General features: G+C 36.7%; 1 protein-coding gene across 1 annotated transcript; it reads right to left on the reverse strand.

Moving 5' to 3' along the window:
- Window positions 1-1,260: 1,260 nt before the first annotated feature.
- On the reverse strand, window positions 1,261-18,319 carry LOC127636285 (inositol polyphosphate 5-phosphatase K-like). Its single transcript, XM_052116737.1, has 13 exons — window positions 18,247-18,319; window positions 13,724-14,335; window positions 12,367-12,474; window positions 12,059-12,167; window positions 11,804-11,920; window positions 9,913-10,088; window positions 8,556-8,667; window positions 7,913-8,022; window positions 7,479-7,689; window positions 5,978-6,115; window positions 5,828-5,893; window positions 5,123-5,227; window positions 1,261-2,347 (listed from the first exon to the last, which is right to left on the reverse strand). The coding sequence occupies exons 2-13, from the start codon at window positions 14,329-14,331 to the stop codon at window positions 1,886-1,888; spliced, it is 2,322 nt and encodes a 773-aa protein (XP_051972697.1). The 5' UTR covers window positions 14,332-14,335; window positions 18,247-18,319; the 3' UTR covers window positions 1,261-1,885.
- Between the last annotated feature and the right edge of the window lie 4,682 nt (window positions 18,320-23,001).

A 23,001-nucleotide genomic window follows, 5' to 3' on the forward strand; every position in this document is an offset into this window, starting at 1 on the left:
TTACTTATAATGTTTACTAATTGTCCACGCACACCACACACGCTTCACTCGGCTCACACAAATCAAACAACGTCACAAAACGGCATAAAAGAGCAGGGCTGATGTGATTGGCTGTCCACACTCAGCTGCTCCTCTCAAAGGTTTGCACGGTTTCAGCACAAACCGGCAGATACTTCAGCAAAGTATGGTGAGTGTTAATAAGTCACTTATTTTAAAATCTGGAACGGTGGTCTTATAGCATGTGCACACGCCTCTGTCATACGTGTACTCACAGAACTGGACCCAGAGATGAAGGCTGACATCACTGTTTGCATTGATTCTACTGCTAAAGCACAGTTTTATCTTGAGTCAGGTTGCCCTGCACTATATCAGTGTCCTAACCAGTTCTAACAAGTTAGAAGTTAGCCTGCCTGTCCACACAGAATATGAAAATTCTGCACAAAGTGCCACAATTACAGCCAATTAAAATACATTTTATTTTTAATATACAGTGAGGCCAGTGCTCCAGACCCTCTGACTGCATCTGAACTAGTACACATAAATGATTATCTTAAGCCCCTTTTATATTAAAGGGAGAGTTCACCCAAAATTAAAATTCAGTCATTGTTTTGAGTCATTGTCATTGAACACCCCTGTGTTCTTATAAAACCATATGACTTTTTTTTTGAAATTGTGAAAAAATGAATTGTGCTCAGTGATGTCATATATTGGAACTGGATGGTGAACACCTCTTCAAGTTTCAAAAGGACGCAAAAGTATAATTCAGAAGTCTAATAAATTATTGTTTGGGACTCATGCCTTGTTCTGAAGGCATACGATAAGGTTTGGTGAGAATCAAACTTAAATCGAATGTATTATTTAGTGAAACTCTTGACCGCCAGTTGCTGTCCAGTGCTTGTTCATGAGAGTGCAAGAGAACAGCAGTTTACGGAGCCCCCACTAGTGAGATGGGGTGGTCAACCAAAAACCTGTTTTGTTGATCTAACATTGATATTAACAATAAAGAAAACAACACAGCTGCACACAACCAGAGAACAGAACTTACAAAACATCTCTGAAGAGTCGAAGAATAAATGCATTTCTATGCCCAGCCTTATTTATTTGAGTAGTCAGAAATTAAAGTGTAAATGAACTGTATATGTTCAATTTAATGTTGTCACTCTAATTAAATCAGGACTTCAGAACTTCTGATTGCAGAATGAAATAATATTATCAGACTGATATAGTATATTTAAAAATGGTTTCTTCTTTAAACGGCTTCAAAGTAGTTAAACGACTTTTTGTTATTAACTTGTAGTGTAGCTACTTATTTTTTTATAGCTTAACTGTAGTTTAGCTCCTGTAAGTTACAAGTAGCTTGTATCTTGGAAAGCTATAGTTTCAAAGTAGCTTCTCCAACACTGCAGTAGAAATACATTAAAACGTAATTATAATATCTAAAATATATATCTTTTTTTTATATATATATTAGAGAAAAACCCTAAGTTTGAATGCTTGATATTTGCTTTTTGTTTAGTTTATCGTACAATGCCTGATTACGACAGGAGGGATTTGATCATTATTAATAAAAAAAGGAAAATGGTTAGACCAGTTGAATCTCTATAGATGAAGCATACACAGAGAACTGAGAAAGTGTTCGTTAAGCAATTAAGTGCGGCAAGGCAAGATAAGATCCTGCTGAGCCTCTGATATGTATACAATGAAAGGAATAAACTGATTCTCTAATTTGATTTTTGCCATTTGCACATAGAAATTAACCATCCATCAGTGAGAGCACAGATAGCTGCAGGACTGGCCGTAGAAACGGTAAAAGAGAGACCATTTCTTAGAGATAGAGTTGCATTACAGTCTATAATTGGAAGGAAGGGGTGTGATGGGGGATTGGTCAAAGAATGGCATCCCCTTCTTTGCCTATCTGAGCAAGCCTGTGCTCTCCTAATATGGCTGCTATCAGAGCCTCCGGAGCACTGACTCCATTCCTGGGAGATATGGGGCTCCTCGGACTAAGAGGACTGAGGGAGGGTGAGGTTAATCTGTCTGGAGAAACCAAAGTCTCTTTTTTGGCATTGGCAGAAAGTCGTTGGGATGAGGAGGAGGGGGCGTCACGGGTGTATGGGTAGAGGCTGAGAGACTGCAGGGAGGGAAGAGGCGAGGTGGAGAGCGCCGGCACAGCAGGACTGCGGCTGCGCTGCCGTTTCTGTTGGTGGTGATGCCGTTTGCCTGGACTGGGGCTGCGAGAGCTGGGGGCCAGCAGGACCAGCGTACTGTCATCCTCAGAGCTGACGTCAGAACTGTCTGAACGTGAACGGCATGCTGGCGCAGGGGGCGTGGACATGGGCAGATGCACCTGTGAGGAATTAAAAGAGAATGAAAAGTTGGAAGTGAAATACGAGAAGCATGATAGAGTAATATCCTTTGAGGCTTGTGTTACTACTGAATCCATTCAGAGTGCTTGTGCAATATGCATCTTCAGTGGTGCAGTTTGTGGCATCAAACCTTGGATATTGATTGTTTTGTTTGAGGCATTTAGTCCCAGTGTTGGGGAGTATCTAACTAAAAGTAGTGACACTACTAATATTATACAGTAGCTATTTTTTAAATATTGTTGCTTTTCCAGTAACAAGCTACATTTTCCAATGAGTAGTGGTGTAGTGTCACAAAACGCTACATATGTCATATTGCGAATGCACCATTGGAGCTGAGGTATTAATAAAAAATGCTCACCTAAACCATCCACTCTCATCATGTGTACTAGTGGAAAATCCAAATCATTTAAGTGAATCGTTTCTTTCGAACAGTTTATGTAAATTACCTGGTTAAAATAAATTATTCACATGATTTAAGAGTTGGGTTGGTATATCATGTAAATTAATTAGTTCACAAAAATGATTCACTAATTCACTTAAGCCCCTGCGCAGCCTTAAAGAGGCTTTGCCAGATTTCACTGTCGTCTTTTTAAATATTTAGTTAATTGCTGCTGTTAATCACTATATTTACACTCAGTTGTAACTCTATGTCACCCCAATTACGTAACTATCAGGTCATATTATTTCATTCTGAATAGCACCTTCTGACTGCTTTTTATTTAAAAAAAAAAATTCTCAAAATAGTTTCAATGTAGCCAACTACTTTTAAACCCTTGAATGGTCTCAACAATCCAGTCCTACTGTTGATATCCCCGGGTCAAATTGACCCAGCTTGTTAAATCACAGTTCAAAAGTCACCAATCCACAAACACACACAGACATACAAACATTTGTTTGCATTTGTTTCCACTGACTCCCATTGTTGTACGTGTGTATTACGGTTCTCATAAAATATCGATATATCGATTATTGATTGGCACTTTATTTTATCTATACATTATTAACATATATCGCGACCCTCTTTAATTAACCCTGCCGCTCACTCTTTACCAAAGTTGTGTTGAAAAATATGAATATTGTGCAACAAACAGCCTAATTTAGATTTTAAAAGAATCACAATATATATTGATAATCATCTGGAAAATCAATCCCAAGCCTAGTGTGCATGTGTGGTTTGTTTTTGTACATGCATATTTTGTGTCGGGGTGTAGGGGTTTGGGTCACACACAGGCACATTTGTTCCCATTGACATCCATTGTTTTTATGTTGAGGTAATAATATTTTGACAACCTGTGTGTGTGAGAGCATGTATTTATCACTTTGTGGGGACCAAATGTCCCCATAAGGATAGTAAAACCCGAAATGTTTGACCTTGTGGGGACATTTTGTCGGTCCCCATGAGGAAAACAGCTTATAAATCATACTAAATTATGTTTTTTGAAAATGTAAAAATGCAGAAAGTTTTCTGTGATGGTTAGGTTTAGGGTAGGTTAGGGGATAGAATATATAGTTTGTACAGTATAAAAACCATTATGTCTATGGAAAGTCCCCATAAAACATGGAAACACAACGTGTGTGTGTGTGTGTGTCAAATTGGCCAGGAGTACCCTCTTAGGTACTTTTTTTATAGCTTGTAAATAAATATATAAAATTTTAAAAAATTACAATGTCAGATTCAGATAATCTCTCTGGAGGATGTCATGAAGTTTCAGGCCAAAAAGTTAAAGTTAAGTTGATGTAAATCAGTGTTAAATGTTCAAACAGGTCAAATTGACCCGTAAGTCAATTCAAGGGTTAATAGAGTAGTATGATTGTAATTAAACTATTTAAATTTACAAGTAGTTTGTAGTTTGGGAAGCTACAGTTTCAATGTAGCTTCTCAAAGCTGTTTAGTATCAAGTAAACAAGATATCTATTAGTAGAACTTTACATTCTGCTTCGTTTTCTGTCTGTAAAATAATCAGTCATTACTTTTGGACTGACCGAAATTACGATCACAAAATTTAATTTTTTGTGAATTTCTTCTCTGTTTCTGTACTCTTCGTGAACTCATTTAAATAAGACACTGTCTCTCTCTGAAATATATTCACTGGTGTCACTGTTGGACTGTTACTTTGGGGAAAAAATTGTGCTTTACACACTATTTGATCTCAAATTTCATAATATTAATTTTGTTTTATTTTTATATCAATCATTTTCAAATCTAACTTTTTTGAGAAGACACTACTCCCTTACAACATAACAAACTGTTTTACATATCTGTCCGATAGTCTCTTTTTGCTCTAATTGGGCAGTTCTTGGCCAGAATAAGATATAAACTGGACCAGACTATATGCTGATACTCAAAAGTCTGGCTATGCAAGTTTCTCTCTCTCATAACAAGTGACTTATTGTGTATTGAAAGCTTTTGGTTTCTTTTCAATTGATAACAGTCCTTCTTGTTAAAACCTGTTTCAAACTATGATGTATTGTGTCTTTTCTAAATCCTTTGTTTATCTTTCCATCATGGGGCTATTTTCCTTTTTGTCTGGAATGCATGCAACACAATCAACAATTTTCTTTTTACAATTTGTGGTTGTCCGCCCTCAAAAACAAATGCTGCAATCAATATTTGAAATGTTGATTAATGTTAATGCCAGGGTGCACTGACCTACTCATCATGCCCCTGGAATAACTTGCTCTGAGCTGCTCATGCAACCAAAACAATTATTTGCATTTTACTTGAATAAGAATTTGGCTATGAGAGCAGTTTAGACCTGAAATGGTTCCGTCACTCCAACAATGCTGTTCATGTTGTTACTGTAGTATCCTAGAATATATTCCCCTGGCTCTCTGGGCAAATCCTCCTCAGAGAACGTCACCTGAAGGTCATAAAATACAAGCTTAGACTAGAAGGAAATTTAGTCAAGACAAACCTTTATGTTCATGTGAAGCCTTGACTGAAAGTTTAAAGAGCAATGTAAATTTGAAGGTTGTACAGGCCTTATGTACTTTGAATACTTTAAGATTAACCGCATTAAGGGCTAGTTTGGATGGATGAAAAGAAAAACAGCAAGTCCAATTAATTCAAAAAATAAAGAATTTAGTCAGAACAGGCTGAAGGTCTGGGCCAAGTTGGATGTATATAGCCTGAAAGCTCTAGCATAAAAATCAGACATTTTTAGTCTTGGTTTAGCGATTTTGAAAAAACCCTAAGCCAAGTTTGTACAATATCAGTATGATAGCTTTGTCAAGACAACATTGCCAACAAACTAATCTTGTTCATAGTCAGCATTAGTATTAATACTGCTCAGTGGTTCCCTAATCTCAAATCTTTCAATCCAGGATAATCTGAGTAAAATTTGATTTTGGGATTAAAGCTCTGATAGTCCAGTACATGGTGAGAGAGCTAAAGGTTCTTTTGTCTTTTGGTTCTTCAAAAGGAAATATTTTACATGCACCAATAAATTCTCACTTCTTACCTGTGTCAAATGCTCAGATTTGGCCCATACATAGACAGCATAATCCTTGTGGTGCTTAAATCCCACCTGAAAAAGGTCATATATAGAATCTAAAACATGTATTACATTTAAAAGTTAATTTTATGTATGAGAGTGGCATTCATTCAGTACCTTGTACAATCCCACCCAGTCCCATGAACTCCTCTGAAAGCTGGTTGCCATCGTCAGTTTTGCTGTAGCGTCAGAGAATTTAGTCCATTCTTTCTCCACTTCCAGTGTTACTAATGGCAGGTTAACCTTAAAGGGAAACTGAAGAGGGCAGAGGAAGTGACATCAATTTCATTAACTTAAATGTTTCTTTAATGCCAATTCCAATTAGACTAAACCCTGCTAAAAAGACCATCTTAACCAGCATGCAATTCCCATGATGGTTTTGGCTGGTTTATGCTGTTTAGAGCTGGTTTGGTGCTGGTCTAACCTAGTCGGCAATGCTGGTTGACCAGCATGGTATTTCTGATGAAGCTGGTTAAATCAGCATTAGTACTGTTCAGTGATTCCCTAATCTCAAAGCTTTGAATACAAGATAAGCTGAGCAAGATTTGATTTTGGGATTTAAGATCTGATAGTCCAGTGCATGATGAGAGAGAGCTAAAGGTCAGGGTCTGGTTGCTGGACCCTATATATATATATATATATATATATATATATAGTGGCAATAAAAATATGTTAACCCATTGGAATTATCTGCATTTATGTATGAATTTGTCTTAAAATCTGGTATGATCTTCATCTAAGGTACATTAATGAACAAACACAATCTGTTTTAATATCACACAAATTTTGTATTGTTCTTGTACATACTGAATACATAATTCAAACATTCACAGTGTAGGTGGGAAAAAGTATGTGAACCCCTAGGCTAATGACGTCAGCAAAAGCTAATTAGAGTCATTAGTTGGCAAACCTAGCACCAATTAATAAAAAAATATTGAAGGTGTGGGTTAGAGCTACTTTGACTTATAAAAATAACTTTTTAAGTTTGAGTTCACAATAAGCATCTGCTGATGTGGACCATGCCTTGCAAAAAAGAGATCTCAGAAGAGCTACGATCAAGAATTGTTGCTTTGCATAAAACTGGAAACGGTTACAACGTTATCTGTCAAGAGGCCACCCTACCCCTCACATGCCCTGGGAAGAAAGGTCCCTTGCGGCCCAGACCATGTCTTGAACATCCCATGAGCACTCCCCTACCTTCACTTAGACCCTTTTCACCGAAGGACACCAGATTCTCCCTTTCTTTTGGAAACGAATTAACCATGGATACATTATTTGTCATTTTCTGTTAATATTATTTCAAATAAACGCCTCTCTGAGGCCTGATGCCCAAGTCAGTCTCTTGCTCACCCTGCCACAATATATATATATATATATATATATATATAACACATGTCTGATGTCTAATTATTATCTGTTTATTTTTGTAGATGCTTTTTTTTTGCATATAGTTTAAATAGTATCTTGTGTCTCAGGCTATGATCAACTTTCTTTTTTAATCTTCTAAATTTGTGAAAGTGTCAAGATAATTAATATTGCACATGGAACTGTTAGCCTAAAATACATGCAGTTTTGCTTACAGACAAATTAGTGTCTTTCCCGCCCTTTTCAGACTCACATGCAAAGAGAAAAGGGCCGATACAGGCTTGTGATCGCTGATGGTAAAGCCCATGTGACTGTGGTAGAACTGCTGGGAGACTTTGGTGGCTCCGCCCAGCCATGAGGTCAGACCCCGCTGCAGAGCAGAATTATGGGAAGGCACGGGGGAGCCCGTCCGACGTAGACGCCACAGGATGCGATCTGTCCATGCTGGCTTCCTCTTTTTTGCACTAGGAAAAGGAGAAAGGCAGGTTAGAATGAGAGGGAAAGTGAGAGGAAAATAAAAACATCTGGTAAAGAACAGTAACTTAGAGGAATGTATAATATGAACATTTATAGTAAAAAAAAATGTATGAAAATAATTGTATTAAATAAGAAAAATGCTAAATGAAAGCATTTTGACTAGTGGACCCCAACTATCTGCTAATTCTTTTTGCATATATACTCTTATACCTAGTATCATAAGTGTGTGTTCCCACATCAAACTTGTATGTTGGAGAAAATTTGAGGGGTCCCTCCATAAATCCCTCCAGCACTGATTCACTTTTTTTTGCCTTGTTGAGCTGTGACAAAGACAAAACAAAAAAGGATAAATGTTCTTCAAATTTATCTTTTTAACAACAAGCTAATACAGCAGACGTCACAACATTTTGTCTGCACGTGCAGTTCCAAACAACAGTTTCATTGATGTAGTGTACACTGGCCTCTAGTGGTACCAGAAGGAAAAGTTTGCACTTTAGATCTGCACTATAACATCTACTGTTGGTAACTTGGTTGGCGCTTTCCACAAATAGTGTACAAATGATTGTCCCATAATAAAAGCACAAATCTTTATTTACATTCACAAAAGTTATTTACATTTGGAAATATTTGAAATGTTGGATAAACTATATAACCATATGTAGTTTATATATAAACTATATAGATACACTTTTTATTTATTTTTTACAATTATTTATGTTTTAGTTTGATGTATTTTTAAACTTTATGTGTTTAATATGTGTTGTGAGATTGTAAGATGTATTTTATATATAACGTATAATAATCATATAATCGTTTGACCTCCTGAGGTGGATCTACAATTTTTCTTTCTTACCTGATCTTTCTCCCACAGTAGAGGCAGTTTGTCATTCTCAATTGCACTTTTCACCACATGAATATCATAGCCTTCAATTCGGAAGTTCAGATCACCAAACCAGAACAACACACTGTGAACAACGGATCAATTTCAACACAGTCAACCCAACAGATCACAAGAGTTAAGATGTACAAACTCATTAAGATCCATACAAAAAAAATAATAATAATTTTAAGTGTAAATTCATGGTTAAAGTTAGACCTCTAAAACTAAAAATGTAACTAAAAAAAATTAGAGTTATGCACTTAAAATGGAAGTCTATGAGGCAAGTGTATAAATTACAAGTGCTGTTTTGCACATACTTTTGTTTGTTTGTTTGTGGTATTTAACCCAGAGTTTTCATTTAATATGTTTTTATGTTTTATTTACATATATCTTGATTTTATCCATCAGGAATTGATTGGATCGTGAAGAGTTGTCTATATTTGACAGGCAAAAAATAAGAGTGCTTGGTGATTTCAGCCAAAAAGGAAAAATAATTGAAGAGTTGGAGCAAGTTATTACATTTGGATGAAAGATTATGAATCAATAAAAAAAAATTTTGTTTAAACAACGTGGTTCGACAAATTGTTCACAATAAGACCAGGAACGTGTATTAACCCTCCTATTGCTTTCGGAATCTGCATAAACCTTTTGCATTGGTGGGTCAATTTTGACCCGTGGAATTCATCTAAAAAAAATAAATATACTATTTATATTAAAATCTAATGTGGAAATTACTAGTAATTTTAATGAATTTCCCATTGCTCATAAGTGATCAATACAATTTTATTGTATTTTAAAAATATGTTCCTGTCCTAAAAACTATGAGGTATTTAAAAATTATTCTCTACCTCTACCCGAACGCAACAGGAGGGTTAAGGATGTCAATTTTGATTTCATGTCGACATTACCTTATAATGAACCTGTAATATTGCTTTAATGTTAAAGATTATTTAAAGGGGTAGTTCACCCAAAAATGAAAATTATCTCATCATTCACTCACCCTCATGCCATCCCAGATGTGTATGACTTTCTTTCTTCAGCAGAACACATTTGGAAAATAGAAAAATATCTCAGCTCAGTAGCTCCTTATAATGGATGTGGATGCTAACTTAATATCTGATGCTCCAAAAAGCACAGACAATCAGCATTAATGTCATCCATAAGACTCCAGTGGTTAACTGAATGTTTAACACATTTTGCAAGAACGAGGTCATACACATCTGGGATGGCATTAGTGTGAGTAAATGATGAGAGAATTTTCATTTTTAGGTGAACTATCCCTTTAATAACACAAAAGTAAGCCCGGATTCTCTCTTGCCCAGGTACCCACTCATGATCTAGCACTCCAACTGCAGCACCACCCTCAAACTGCTGTTGTTGCAGGATGCTTTCAAAGTCCTCCATCCGCTGCTCCAGGTTCCGCATGTGAGCTGGCAGGTGGCAGTTCAGGAAGCATACAGGGTGTCCGAAAATCATCATGCGTGCGCTCACGCCCCCTTTATTCCCCTGAGAAAGAGGATAATGGAAAGCCATTAATAATACAGCAGCTCTACCATGACACTCTGTAGTAGAACGTTTTATTGAGCAACCAAACACCAAAACAACAATTAGTCTACATGTCACAAATGTTGATGCCGATCAGGCAAGAAATTAACCATTAATGGATTTAGAAAGAGCTAAACGGGATCAGGATTTTGGGTGAACTATTCCAAAATTCATTAAGTCATTACTTAGCCATCCTCTTGTTATTCAAAACCTGTATGCTGAGAAAATAGAATTTTGAAGAATGTTTGCAAAGCTTTTTTCCATATAACAAGTAGTGGGCATGCTTGTCTAGCTCCAAAAAATAACAAAAAAGTACCATAAACAAAGTCCATATGACTTGTGTGTCATAATCCAAGTCTTCTGTAGCCAAACAATAGCTTTGTGAGAAGAACAGATTTAAATTTAAGTAATTGTTCACTGATAATCTTCCTCTCTGCTGCAGCTTTCAAATCAAATATGGTGGCAATAGTGCAGGGTTGAAATCACATTTAGAGAATCTTCACACCTGGCTCATTTGGAGCATTTGTTTCGGAAACTGGTACGTCTATCGGAACCAAAGCTATCGTAAAACTACAGAAGTCTTGGAATATAGCTCATTAGTCGTATGGACTACTTTAATGTGCTTTTATGGTGCCTTTTGGAGCTTCACAGGGTACAGTTTTGGAACGATGTGAGAGTGAGAAAATAATGACAGAATTTTCATTTTAGGGTGAACCATTCCCTTAAATACTATTCTGAGAAGAATCAGTGCACTTTGCAACCAAGGGTGAAATGGGCTGTGCAGAGACTTGCAGTTTATTAGCAGCTCCGATGCTGCAGTACCCATGGGTTGTGCTCTCTTTATCTGTGTAATGCATTAGGGAGAGCTGCTGTGTGTGTGTATAATGAGTGTGAGCTCACTTTGTATTTGATCAAACAGAGATGAACCTTCTGTGTGTGTGTGTGTGTGTGTGTGTGTGTGTGTGTGTGTGTGTGTGTGTGTGTGTGTGTGTGTGTGTGTGTGTGTGTGTGTGTGCGCGCACTGGGAGACATATCAGAACAGAGCGGCTGTGTGTCCTGCTGTACCCTCCTCAAAGGAGACTGCAGAACAAGCCTGGAGAGATGCTGACAACACACAGCAGGGTCACACAGGCTATGCAAAGAATATCATACCATACTACTCAAACCATTCCTGCAGTATATAATCTGTATACTCTGCAGAATGCCAATTTTGCCTGTATGCATGAAATGATGTTCAACATTTTGCAAAATGTGCAATATACAAGGGAGCATACTATGTGGAATGTGCTCAACCTTCTTTTTCCAGTGTGATTAATGAACTGAAGTAATATTAGCCAGAACACATTATTTGATCAGACTGCCATGGAATAATGCCCACTGTTTCACTTACTATTTTTATAAAATAGTAGGCAGTATACTGTGTATCCAGTTATTAATCTAGTATTATATTACAAACACAGCCACATACACAAACACACGCTCGCAGCATTAATCCCACCCTCTGCCTTTGACTCTTGCTGTTCCTGTCATCATCAAAGACTGCACACATCAAAAGTAACAACATTTCACAGATATCTGATGTGTGACATTGAAGTATTAATGAAGTATTGCAATCACTGATCACACAAACTTTTAGAAATCAAACACTCCTAGAAGCCTTTGGTCACATGACTCACCCAGTAGCCTCCCAGGCCGGTGCGTGTGCTTTGGGTTTGCACTCCCCTGAGGAAGGGAAGGTGACAGAATTTGGAAAACACCAGCAAGAATACACCCTGCATCCTCTGAGACGCAACCTAAATGATTATTTTTTTAAAAAGAATGTAAACTTCCTTATTAGTGGTGTTAGCAGTGACAGTTGCTGAAATTTAGTAGTGAGCTAAATCAGATTTTAGCTTAGCATAAGTCTGATGATCTTTTGATTTCATACTGACCAACACATATCCAAAACGACTGAGTGTTTCCATGCAGAGCTCACTCCACTGGTCAGTAAAGAGAGCATCTTTGAGTCGCTTGTTTATCATGGAGTTCACTTCCTGTAGTCTAAAGGGGCATTGAAGGACAGAGGCAAAGAGAAAGAAGTGGCAAAACAAAGAGAAGAGGAAGAGTGCCAAACAAGAATGAACAGGGAGAGAAAGATTCAAGTTAGAATTATAGATGCAAAGAGAATGCTGGCAAAGTTAATTAATTAATTCACAACATTAGATGTAAACCAAAGACACTATTGACCACTTCCTCTCACCCAACAACAAACATGTCAGTGCTTCCATTTTCAACATGGGGCCCAAATAAGGAAGTGATGTCATCAGGAGGCATAGCTGAGCCTACATTCCATGTGACAATATGCACCCTAAAAGATAAAGATGAACCTCAAAAGTGACTTGAAGTAATCTGAAATGATCTTAATAGGCAGTGGCTTTGATGGTCACACAATAGTGCTCCTTACATGAACTCCAACTGATTCCAGTAGAGTTTGATGTTAGCATGTTGCTAAGCAAACAACATAATACTTTAATAGAATAAAAATACATAGCAATCAAATATTGGGTAATCGTCATTTCTCTCAACATATAATGCTCTATTAAGTTTTAAATCAACAAACCTACCTTCTTACCCTAAACTTACCGACAGTGTCCTAAAAAGCAAATGTGACATAAAAAGCTAAATTGCCGAAGCAACCATGTAATTTTGTGGTTCTCCTACTATTGGTCTTCAGGACTTCTACCCTGGTCCTTTCCGTTACAAGTGCAACCCTCTATCAGTTGAGCTACAGCGTAATTTGAGTACAACTGAACATGCTTGTGAATGTAGTTTCTTATGTAATGCAAATGTTAAAATGTAATGCCTTACAAGTCATGCGCTAAACTAAAAGTCTGAATATAGCAGGAAAAAGGGCGAAAAGTAAGTGTTTATAGACTGATTATGTACCGTTGTATGCATAATTTGCATTAAAAAAGAGTAAAAGTCATTGTTGTAGCGCCACTAATGTTCATTTAACCAGGAAACAAGCCACGTAAAATTCATTTTGCAAATATTTTGATATTATAACATTCTATGAGACCAGGTAGGATGTTTCCTTAGAATTTCACCAAAACAAGCTATATGTATAACAAGCATAATGTAGCTGCCTACCTTTTGAAACAGCCTTCTTGTTGGAAGCATGCAATGTATTAAAATGCTGTCTAGCTTCCATCAGCATGTTTTTCTAACATTGCATTATGGTAATATGAGTAATGACAATTACTTAAATAAAAAACCTGAATTAAATGTCACCTGCAGTTTTTATCACTAAATGGTTTGCAAAACATGCTAAATGCCTTTAAAGCGCATTCATGATGAGTAAACAGCATTAGGCATTTTTAGTGATTTTTTTGGTTTTGTCAATGACTATTTAAGATGCTAAACTCCCATTCTATGCCCATTCAGTCACCTGGCTCCGAGAGGGATATTTTGCTGATTTTCCGTTGCAACCTTTAATTACATAGACGTATAAGCAAACACAGCAGAATCCCAGAGACAGAGCGACTGAATTCTCATATCAAATCATATCACTGGTATTGAGAGTTATAAATGGACGAAATATATAATGGAAGTTTCACCTGAAATCCCCCTCTTCACTGATGGTCTTGTTCAGCTTGTTGTCAGTGTCTCCTGTGTTGGGTGTCTGTGTTTCTGGGCTTTGGATTGGTTGAGGAATGGGTTTCAATGGCGGGCTTGGGTTTGGGGTTGATCTGGCGATAAGGTTATTGTGTGTGTTAACACGGATGGGCTGTGATGGACGGCTTGGGAGCGTTGGAGAGACTGATGGATGGTTGAGGCTGAGTTGAGAGGTGGGACTGTACTGTGGGTTTTGGGGGCTGTTGTAAGGCAATCCTGACTCCGTTGAGGAGTTTGACAGGAAGTTGGGCTCAGAAGGTCTTGAGGCTTTGATTACTGCCTTGGACCCCAACGCCGTTGGCCTGGGTCGACTGATGCTGACGCAATTAGCGGCCTGCATGCCAGAGTCTGTTCCTCCTCTCTCCTGAACAGCTGGGTTTGGCTGCAATGCCTGGGCTTGGAGAGAGTTTCCAGTCATGCCCAACTGGCAGTATGAAGATGTGGGCAGGTTGCAGGTGTTTCCAAGCAGAGCTGGTGGTTTGTGGGGCCCCAGAACTCCAGTGGGTCCTTCTGGCATTGAGCAGCTCTTAATAGGCTCCGTTGGATCCATTTATCTACAGAGACAATATATAGAGACATGGAAGTGGTAAAGGAAAAGTTCACCCAAAAATAAAAATTCTGTCATCATACTTACCCTCGTTTCAAACAGTATGACTTTATTTCTTATGCTGAACACAAAATATGTTAATATTTTGGTTCATCTATCTCATTCAATGGCAGTTGATAGTGCCATTCTCAAATTAAAGCTTATAAAATGACCCAAAAGTATAACTAGACATGTAAAGTTTGTTAAGACAAACTATGATGTTGGCTTGACAAAGCCATGTCTGAAAGTTTAAACTAGTTTTAAAAGATAAAAGATACAAAATTTACGAGCATTCCGTTGGCCCATTTGGAAAAAGTCAACATAATAAAAGAATCCAATGCATCTTGTGCATAATATTCCAAGTCTTCTGAAGGCATTGAATAGGTTTTGGTGAGAAACATCTAGAAATTTTAAACAGAATCACGTCCACAGTGGCATGTGTGTTCACGCTAGAACTTGCTTTGTTTTTAGCACAAAACAACGAAAGTTGTTCCACTGTGAACATGCTTTTCTCATACTGTAGTGATTATTAATTTGCTATGGACTTCAAGATTTTCACAGAAAAATGACATACATTTCTCAACAAAACCTATTGTATGCCTTCAGAAGACTTGTAATGATACTTTTGGGTCCTTTTTTAAGCTTTAAAGTGAGGCACTATCCACTGTGGTGGACCACAATATTCCTTAAAAGGACTTAAATATTGATCTGTTTCTCACCCACACCTATCATATCACATCTGAAGACATAGATTTAACGACTGGAGTCATATAAATCAACTTTATGATGCCTTTAAATGCTTTTTGGACCTTCAAATTTCTGGCCACCATTCAATTGAATTGTATGGAACTACAGAGCTGAGATATTCTTCTAAAAATCTTTGTTTGTGGTCTGCAGAAGAAAGAAAGTCATACAAATATGGGATGGCATGAGGGTGAGTAAATGATAAGAGAATTTCCATTTTTTGCTGATCTATTCCTTTAACTTGTGTTGAACCTGGAACATTCCTTTAATAAATGTGACAAAAGCATTAAGGACACCAAAATGGGTGAATAGACAATAAAATAGATGCAGTGAATGCAGAGTAAGACATGAGACCTCAGTTTTTTTGTTCTTCACACTCCTCTGCCTTCTCCCACAATCAAAGACATTTGCTATCTGCAGTGGACAGGGGAGTGTGTGTGAAGAGCTTTGGACGGGCGAATGTCCCCACTCTCCACTATCTACTTATCCCCTCTCTCTACTTCCCAGGATGTCACTACTGACATCAATGAACTATAGAACAAGCAATCAGCAATAATCAATCCTTCTCTGCAAATGACATCTATATACCGGCCCCTCTGTCCTGATCTACTTTCCTGTTGCTTGGCAACAACTTTTAGTCTTGACACCCCCTCTTCCAAACATTTCCATTCCTTCCTTTTAAAATTCTGGAATATTTCTTTTAATAAACAGCATTTTGATTTAAAGGGAAGAGATTGATTAAGCGATCTTTAAATTAAGTGCTGGAGATAATGGCAGTCACATCGTATTAGCAGTGATGCCCCATCTGTTGCAGACAAATAGCTCTGAGCTTTTACACATTGGTGTCTTGGGACAGATCTTAAGTGAAAAATACAGAGTGCTCTCTCAAGTTCCGTCTTATATCTGAGAAAACACCATACATTTTCCTAACAGAGTCTAGCAAAGAAAAGAACGCTCTTTGGCCAGTCTAAAAATGTACATATATACATATGCCATGCAGACAAAGGATTGCATTCATGCAGCAATTCATTTACAATTTATAAGCAGTCACAGTTGTCAAAGAGGCTGACGCATTCATGGCTGATATGTCCTGTCGCAAATAATAATACTTCTTATGTCTGAACTGTGGTTTGCAACACAATGTCAGTTAATCTTTACAGAATTGTTGTGCATCGTACAGTATCAGTCATGAATGCAACACCATTTGAAATATGAGTAACACTAACAAACATTGTTTAGGCTAATGCTTCACAGATCAGTAGTGCATCTAAATATGAATAAATATGAAAATTATTATTTAATATTTAAAGAATATTTAATGAAGTCATGACATTTTCATCTATTTAAATGTGCCTACATATACTACAATAATTAAGCATTATATATTAAATAATAATGTTTTATATATATATATATAAAACAGATCTTAAGATTAAGGTTATATATAATATTAAGGTTAATATATAATATTAAGGTTAATTAAAGTTAATATGTTCCCAAATTTGAATGTGTTACCCAATCATGCTAGTGTTAAATTAGAGATAGTTGCAATATGGAATTTTTAGACCATATTACCCAACACAGCATGGAGGCTAAAAGGGCCCACCTGTGCAGAGACAGTTACAACAGCACACAGTATTAATTGCACTATAATAGGATGGCATAATGAAAACAGTTCATCATTAAAAATGTAAAATATTGTCAAATTATAACAATGGCTCAGTTGAGTCAAGTGGAAATAATGTATTCCCAAATGGTTAATGTATGAAAGAACAACATGACATCAGGTTTATCCACCAGCAAGTGTTTCTAACATCAAGAGACCAAAACCTATTTAGATGGTTTCAGCTCATTATTAGGGGAGACTGGGGCTAGTTGTCACACAGAGATGTCTCAAGGGCTGTATCTCAGTAAATATAAGATCCAAATCATAATATTTTTGCAATAGCTCTTGGGTTAACAAGTAAACTCAATAAAACTACACTGGCAAAGTCAACTATATATAGACTATGTCATGTCGGAGCAATTGGACACATGTTTGATGTTCTTGTTTTATATATTTCATTAATTATAACTTCTGTTGGCCAAAACAATGGTTTGTATTATTTATATTAACATATTTTTGCATGTTACCTTTCAACATTAAAAAAAAGAAGAATAGAGTATAACTGCACAACTCAAAATATAGGCTCTTTTATTTTTCTTACCAACATTTTGACAGTAATTGCTCAACTGGTATAATAAAATATATACCTTGAATGCACTGTAAATCGATAAAAGTGTAAAAAAATTGAATAGCAGGTTTGCAATGTGGCAACTTACCCCACACTGAGTGACAACATGGTCTGCTTGTCACAAAATGTCAACATGTGTTGAAAATAACTAAAAAGACTTAAAAGGTATAAGCAAAATTAAAACAACCCTGAGAAATATTTACTAAAGTAAAAAGTGTGACAACAACTTTTATGTCTCATTTAATTATTTCAATTGAAATCGTCACTCAATTTTCACCAAAATAATTAGATACACAGCAGTGGATTATTAATGAATAAAACAAATAATAACTGACATAATGTAAAACTTCTCATCTGCCTTCAGGTTAAAAATGGCTCACAATTAGAGGAAAATTACTTATTGCACATGACGACGCTGTACAGATTATCTTCTGTCTTCGTTTGTCGCAAGGACATCACATAATATTCTCAGGCACGCGCTTAATGAACCGTAATGACGAGCAAGGTCACATTTCCTCGCGTGTCAATTTGAGTCAGCGCGCGCTGCGTGTGAAATAATTCATCGTTTCATCGTGACAAGGACATGATGAGGACCACTGATGTTATTGTTTCTGGTGGAAAACAATACATTTGAGGTCACTTGAATATGCAGGCAATGTCCCATTATAAAGGCAGGTTGGACCTTTTTAAAGTTGTTTTATCCGACGACAGTTGTATATACACTGCAGTGTCTAGAGGTGAGGGGTGTCACGCGCATCTATTGCTCCTTAAACACATGAGCGTCACATGTGGACGGTAACAGACAAGCATCATCACTAAATACATTCGACCGTTTTGTGACCATTTTTCGTTTTTAGCGCAAAGTTAAGTAGTCTATGCTTGATATAGAGAAAATTCTTACCTGTCCTGTCACTGTGTCTCCACACCGGTGCAAGTGTGTGTGTACTGTAGAGACGCTCGCATCACGCACAAACACACACACTTCCTCTAGTGGCGAAAAATGTGAGTGAAACATCTAGCTGACGCCGGACTGTTAATCACGTCATTTGATTATAAATGATGTACGCCGATATGCAATGAGCAGCAGCGTCGTGTGCGGAAGCTTGCACGCGGTACAGTCACTAATGTGGGCACTATTAGGCTACTAGTCAAGGCAGGACACATCCCTAACTTACTAGAACTATCCTCATACAATTATGTATAATTAGAATACACCATAATACCTACAGTATAATATAATATACCTAGTAGCAATAATTCAGCGGTGGTGGTGTAGTGGGCTAAAGCACATATCTGTTAATCAGAAGGTCACTGGTTCGAGCCCCACAGCCACCACCATTGTGTCCTTGAGCAAGGCACTTAACTCCAGGTTGCTCTGGGGTGGATTGTCCCTGTAATAAGTGCACTGTAATTCGCTTTGGATAAAAGTGTCTGCCAAATGTGTAAATGTAAATAATTCATCCTATGTAACAAAACCTGTAGTTATGACTATACTATAATGTTATTGCTGTCATTATAGCCCGATATACAATTGAAGTCAGAAGTTTACATATACCATAGAAAACATTCCCTGTCTTAGGTCAGTTAGGATCACTACTTTATTTTAAGAATGTGAAATGTCAGAATAATAGTAGATTCCCAGTGGGTCAGAAGTTTAACATACACTTTTTTAGTATTTGGTAGGATTGCCTTTAAATTGTTTAATTGGGTCAAATATTTTAGGTAGCCTTCCACAAGCTTCTCACAATAAGTTGCTGGAATTTTGACCCGTTCCTCCAGACAGAACTGCTGTAACTGAGTCAGGTTTGAAGGTCTCCTTATGATTTTTCAGTTCTGCCCTTTGTAATGGGCACTCAAATACCTTGACTTTGTTGTCCTTAAGCCATTTTGCCACAACTTTGGAGGTATGCTTGGGGTCATAGTCTATTTGGAAGACCCATTTGTGACTGAGCTTTAACATCCTGTCTGATGTCTTGAGATGTTGCTTCATTATATCCACATCATTTTCCTTGCTCATGATTCCCTCCTGCAGCAAAGCACCCCCACAACATGATGCTGCCACCCCCATGCTTCACGGTTGGGATGGTGTTCTTCGGCTTCCAAGCCTCACCCTTTATCCTCAAAACATAACGATGGGCATTATGGCCACACAGTTAAATTTATGTTTCATTAGACCAGAGGACATTTCTCCAAAAAGTAAGATCTTTGTCCTCATGTGCACTTGCAAACTGTAGTCTGGCTTTTTATGGTGGTTTTGGAGCAGTGGTTTCTTCCTTGCTGATCAGACTTTCAGGTTATGTCTCCTTTCTGAGCGGTATTATGGTTGAATGGTCCCATGGTGATTATACTGGCATACTGTTGTTTGTACAGATGAACATGGTACCTTCAGGCGGTTGGAAATTGCTCCAAAGAGTGAACCAGACTTATGGAGGTTCGCAATTGTTTTTCTGAGGTCTTGGCTGATTTCTTTTGATTTTCCCATGATGTCAAGCAAAGAGGCACTGAGTTTGAAGGTAGGCCTTAAAATACATCCACAGGTACATCTCCAGTTCAGTACACCTCCTATCAGAAGCTAATTGGCTAATTGTCTAATGGCTTGAAATTATTTTCTGGAATTTTCCAAGCTGCTTAAAGGCACAGTTAACTTAGTGTATGTAAACTTCTGACTCACTGGAATTGTGATATAGTCAATTAAAAATGAAACAATCTGTCTGTAAACAATTGTTGGAAAAAATTACTCATGTCATGCACAAAGTAGATGTCCTAAAGGAATTGCCAAAACTATTGTCTGCTAATATTAATTCTGTGGAGTGGTTAAAAAAAAAATAGTTTTAATGACACAATGCTAGGTTTAAATGATTGCATTTTGAAGATTACTCATTTTGTAAAGTAATGATGATAATAATAATAATAATGACATTAATAACAACACTTAGGTAATTTTGTTGATTACAAATAACACCAAAGGGTTCACAAAAAACTCCAAATACATAAATAAATAGACAGATTTAATTAAATACATTTATTCATGCCTTTACACAAAGGCTTATATTTATTAATTAACAATTATTTAGTCCTCTGCAGCATAAAAGTATTGTTGAATCTTAACATTTAATGCTTACTGGTTACAGAAAAAGGTTCACGTCACAAAGTTCCAAATAAAATAAATAGAAATACAAACATACATGGACATACACAAACATGTATTCATTTAAAGGGATAGTCACTCAAAAATGTAAATTCTCTCCGCATTTACTCACCCTCATGCTATCCCAGATGTGTATGATTTTCTTTGTTCAGCAGAACACACACAAAGATTTTTAGAAGAATTTTCAGCTCTGTGGGTGTTCAAAATGCAAGTGAATGTGACCAAAAGTTTGAAGCTACAAAATGCATATAAAGACAGGATAAAAGTTATCCATACAATTCTGGTTAAATCCATATCCTCATAAGTGATATGACAGGTGTTTGAGAAACAGATCAAGTCCTTTTTTACTATAAATTCTCCTCCCTGACCAGTTGGTGGCAAAAGTAAATAAAAAAAAAATACTTTAATATTGATCTGTTACTCACTCACACTTAACATATTCATTGCCTGTACATTGAAGCTTCAACATTTTGGTCACCACTTAATTGCATTGTATGGACCTACATAGCTGAAATATTCCTCTAAAAATCTTTGTGTTCTGCAGAAGAAAGAAAGTCATACACTTCTGAGATGGCATGAGGGTGACGAAGGTGAAGGATTTTGTCAGACTGTCTCTGTTTTTGCAGGTTTATGGGATGGACTATCAAAAGTTGTGGTTAGCTCTTTAAAGGGATAGTACACCCAAAAAGAAACAATTCTCTCATAATTGTCTTACCTTTAAGCCATCCCAGATGTGTATGTCTTTCCTTCCTCAGCAGAACTGAAGTGAAGATTTTTATAAACACATTTCAGCTCTGTTTGTCCTTACAATGCAAGTGAATGCGTGCCAGCTGTTTGAAGGTCCAAAAGTCTTATTTAGGCAGCATAAAAGTAATCCACACAACTCCAGTTGATCAATTATGCCTTCTGAAGCAAATCAATAGTATTGTGTAAAAAATACATTTATAAATAAAACTTTATTAACTTTAAACAAACACTTCCTGCTAGCAGTCAACACATCAATGACGTAAGTGCAATGGCGCGCTCGTGTTAGAAGTTGGAAGTGTTCGCTTTGTTTACAACAGAGGAACGAACGTCACACGAGAGTTACGTCATTTTAAGAAACGATTTAAAGTTAAAAACATTTTAATTATCGATTTATTTCTTAAACAAACCATTTTGCTTTACAAGACTTTAATTGATCAACTACAGTTGTGTGGAGTACTTTTATGCTGACTAAATATGCTTTTTGGACCATCAAACAGCTGGCACCCATTCACTTGCATTGTATGAACATACAGAGCTGAAACATGCTTATAAAAATCTTAATTTCGGTTCCACTAAAGAAGGGAAGACATACACATCTGGGATGGCTAAAGGTAAGTAAATCATGAGAGAAGTTTCATTTTTGGGTGAATTATTCCTTTAAGACTGTTGGATAGGGGGTACTTGTCTTGAAAGGCCAGTCACAACCCAACACAGTCAACCACAGTTGTCCTTTTAGTGACTTTACCAACTCAAAGATGGCTAGGATGTACAGATGAAGTACATATATGATGGATATTAAGGCTTCAAGGTGTGTGGTCTGTACAAAACAGACAGGAAAAAATATTACAATGCATAAAAAATGACTTCAAATTTCAACAATTTATCAAAATTATAATGAATCACACAACCAATAAACAAATTAATTTGCAATCAGAGTTATAACTATATGCATTGTCATACTGACATCTGAATAACCCATCTATCACTAATCATCATTAGCTCACATCAATTCTGGTGATTTACGTCAAAATATCTGGCATACTAGACATTATGGAAATCAGTCCAAAATATTTGTGTATAAGAGCAATCACAAAAAATTTGTAGATTCAGATGGGACATCACAAAAAGAACAATTTGTCACAATATCTGATTTTAATCTTTTTACTTTTTCTGGATAGAATCTATGCAATAATTTAAATTACACTTCCCTTACTTTATTATTTATCATATATTTAAGAGGCAATGTCCACACTGTTTTCCAATCAATATTTTGAACAAAGTTCTCCCAATACGACACCACATATGGGACTGTTATGAATTTGTTTTGGAAAAGAGACCTAATTCCAAAATGATGTGATGCTGGACATGACAAAAAGCATAATTTCCCAACTGGAGTTTCAAACGGATCTAAAGGAGCAGGTGAGGGTTTTGGTGATTTAGCAGCCTCTTGTAAACGCATAACAGCACCTCTAGGAATAGCATCCATAACAATGGAATATTCTTGAGGAGTTACTAGAAAATTGAATGTAAACAAAAACTCTGAATTAAGTAGTTGAGAAACAGTTAGAATGTTCTTCTCAAACCCACTGTTAAAAAATAAAGACTTATTTTTATTTCAAATATTTTGGTTGTTCCATATAAAATACCAGTGAGGGGAGAAATTGTGTTTCATGACCATGCAAGTAAAACTTATTTATGAAATTTAGATTTCATAACAACAAGTCCATTGTCTGCATTCTTAGAATTGAGAAACACCCAAAG

This window comes from Xyrauchen texanus, chromosome 44 (assembly GCF_025860055.1).
Source record: "Xyrauchen texanus isolate HMW12.3.18 chromosome 44, RBS_HiC_50CHRs, whole genome shotgun sequence".
Classification (NCBI taxonomy): Eukaryota; Metazoa; Chordata; class Actinopteri; order Cypriniformes; family Catostomidae; genus Xyrauchen; species Xyrauchen texanus.